The following is a 2,019-nucleotide window of genomic DNA, read 5'->3' on the forward strand; positions in this document are numbered from 1 at the left end:
ATCAGGGGACTCACACGAGATAGGCAAGCAACCGCTATGCCACGTAAATCATTTTCACGTACGAATGACCAAGTGACTAGTCGTCGTGCCGTACTACAAACTGCACACACTGACATGCGTCTGTGTAACGTATTTGTGGTTAGAGCAGAGCCACGAGTGCATATGAAGGCACACTCACCCCACACCTCTCTCTGTTGTGTGCACCTGAGCACACGACCAACCCGTCGCTCCATCTCTTTCCCCCGTACACTCAGCTCTACTACCATCTCAGAGCGCAGATAGCGTTGTCCACAGACGCACACACAGACATGCACGCGGCAGACAAGCAACTGGAAGAAGTGCTCAGAAGTGCTGTGAGTGGCGGTGGTGTGCGTGTGTTGGAGGTATCAGATGATCCTAAAGAACGTACCATAGCCCGCATACTCACGCACAGTGTGAGTATTGGAGTTATCAGAAAGGTGTGTTGGATTGGATTTAGGGTTTTATAGATTTGTATGTATTGGGTTTAGGGTTTTAGAAGTGTGTATGTATTGGGTTTAGGGTTTTAGAAGTGTGTACGTATTGGGTTTAGGGTTTTAGTAGTGTGTATGTATTGGGTTTAGGGTTTTAGAAGTGTGTATGTATTGGGTTTAGGGTTTTAGTAGTGTGTATGTATTGGGTTTAGGGTTTTAGTAGTGTGTATGTATTGGGTTTAGGGTTTTAGTAGTGTGTATGTATTGGGTTTAGGGTTTTAGTAGTGTGTATGTATTGGGTATAGGGTTTTAGAGGTGTGTATGTATTGGGTTTAGAGTTTTGGAGGTGCGTTTTGATTGGGGTTGTCCGAATGGTATAATGTGTGTGTCTACAGACGTGCACATATGAGATTATTTTACTGGCTGGGTTGGTGTGGGTGTTTTAGGGTTTTAGGGTTTGCATGTATACACCCTTCTCAATGGGACATATAATTGCCGGAGTTCCCGAGTGACTCTGAAGACCAACCAGACATGTCTGTACGCACACGTTGTGACCTTGTGAGGTTTGTTCAAAGTGGTTGTTTTGTGGAGGTCATCACACAGATACGTTGTAGGACAATCCACACACATAATCAACCTGTATATGAAGGATATAAAACACACACATAACTGACCTGTATATGATGAATATAAAACACACACATAACTGACCTGTATATGATGAATAAAAAACACACTCGCAACCAACCTGTATATGATGAATATAAAACTCACTTGTACTCAACCTGCATACACTGAACCCAACCCATATACCCCAAACTATCCTGTGTGTGCATCTCTTCCCCACTCTCAGGCCATGTTGGTTGTGATGGCTTATCCGCGGGACTACATGCCCATTGACCGATCAAAGTACATCGACAGTCTCCTGTTCGCAGCCGAAACCCCTGGGAAGATCCAGGCGGTCCTGCAGGTGTTTCCGGGTGCACCTCTGCGAGAAAAAATGAGCCAGGAATGGACCAGGACATATGTAGTTACAGGCACGAGGCGTGGTAGTTACACAGACACGCAGGAAGACGCTGGGTTGAGCACGGGCACACAAACAGATCACACGCACACAGACGATACATGCACACACACACACACACACGGGCAAACAAGTGGTGTACAGAGTGTGAGTATACAAACGTCTGCTAGCAGGGAAGCACACGGTTGCTATGACGACCGGGGAACCCACAAGAGTGCCGGTACGATATGGGAGGGCTCTGGCCAGGTTGTGGCAAGTGGGAGCATTTTAGAACGGGATGGGTTGAGAAGTGCGTCTACGAGGAATACGAACAAAGTGGGAACGGGTGAAAAGACAGTGGTGCTAACAGACCATGTGATTGGCGAACCATTGAAATACGGCTAAGCCTTTCAGTACTAGTCAATTAAAAGAGACGTATGGTTTAATACTGGGTCGTAGAGCTAGTGCTATGTATCTGTCGAGACTATATGAGATACTAAACAAACACACACACACACACACACACACACACACGCACACGCACACATACACCTATATATATAT

The 2,019-nt window shown here is 46.0% G+C and overlaps 1 protein-coding gene across 1 annotated transcript; it reads left to right on the plus strand.

Annotated features, from left to right (window-relative positions):
* Positions 1 to 251: 251 nt before the first annotated feature.
* SARC_14924 (hypothetical protein) lies at positions 252 to 1,896 on the plus strand. Its single transcript, XM_014290946.1, has 2 exons — positions 252 to 458; positions 1,306 to 1,896. Exons 1-2 carry the CDS (start codon positions 309 to 311, stop codon positions 1,858 to 1,860), a joined length of 705 nt encoding a protein of 234 aa, XP_014146421.1. The 5' UTR covers positions 252 to 308; the 3' UTR covers positions 1,861 to 1,896.
* Positions 1,897 to 2,019: the final 123 nt, after the last annotated feature.

The sequence above is a fragment of the Sphaeroforma arctica genome, assembly GCF_001186125.1.
Source record: "Sphaeroforma arctica JP610 unplaced genomic scaffold supercont1.5310, whole genome shotgun sequence".
In the NCBI taxonomy this organism is placed as follows: Eukaryota; class Ichthyosporea; order Ichthyophonida; genus Sphaeroforma; species Sphaeroforma arctica.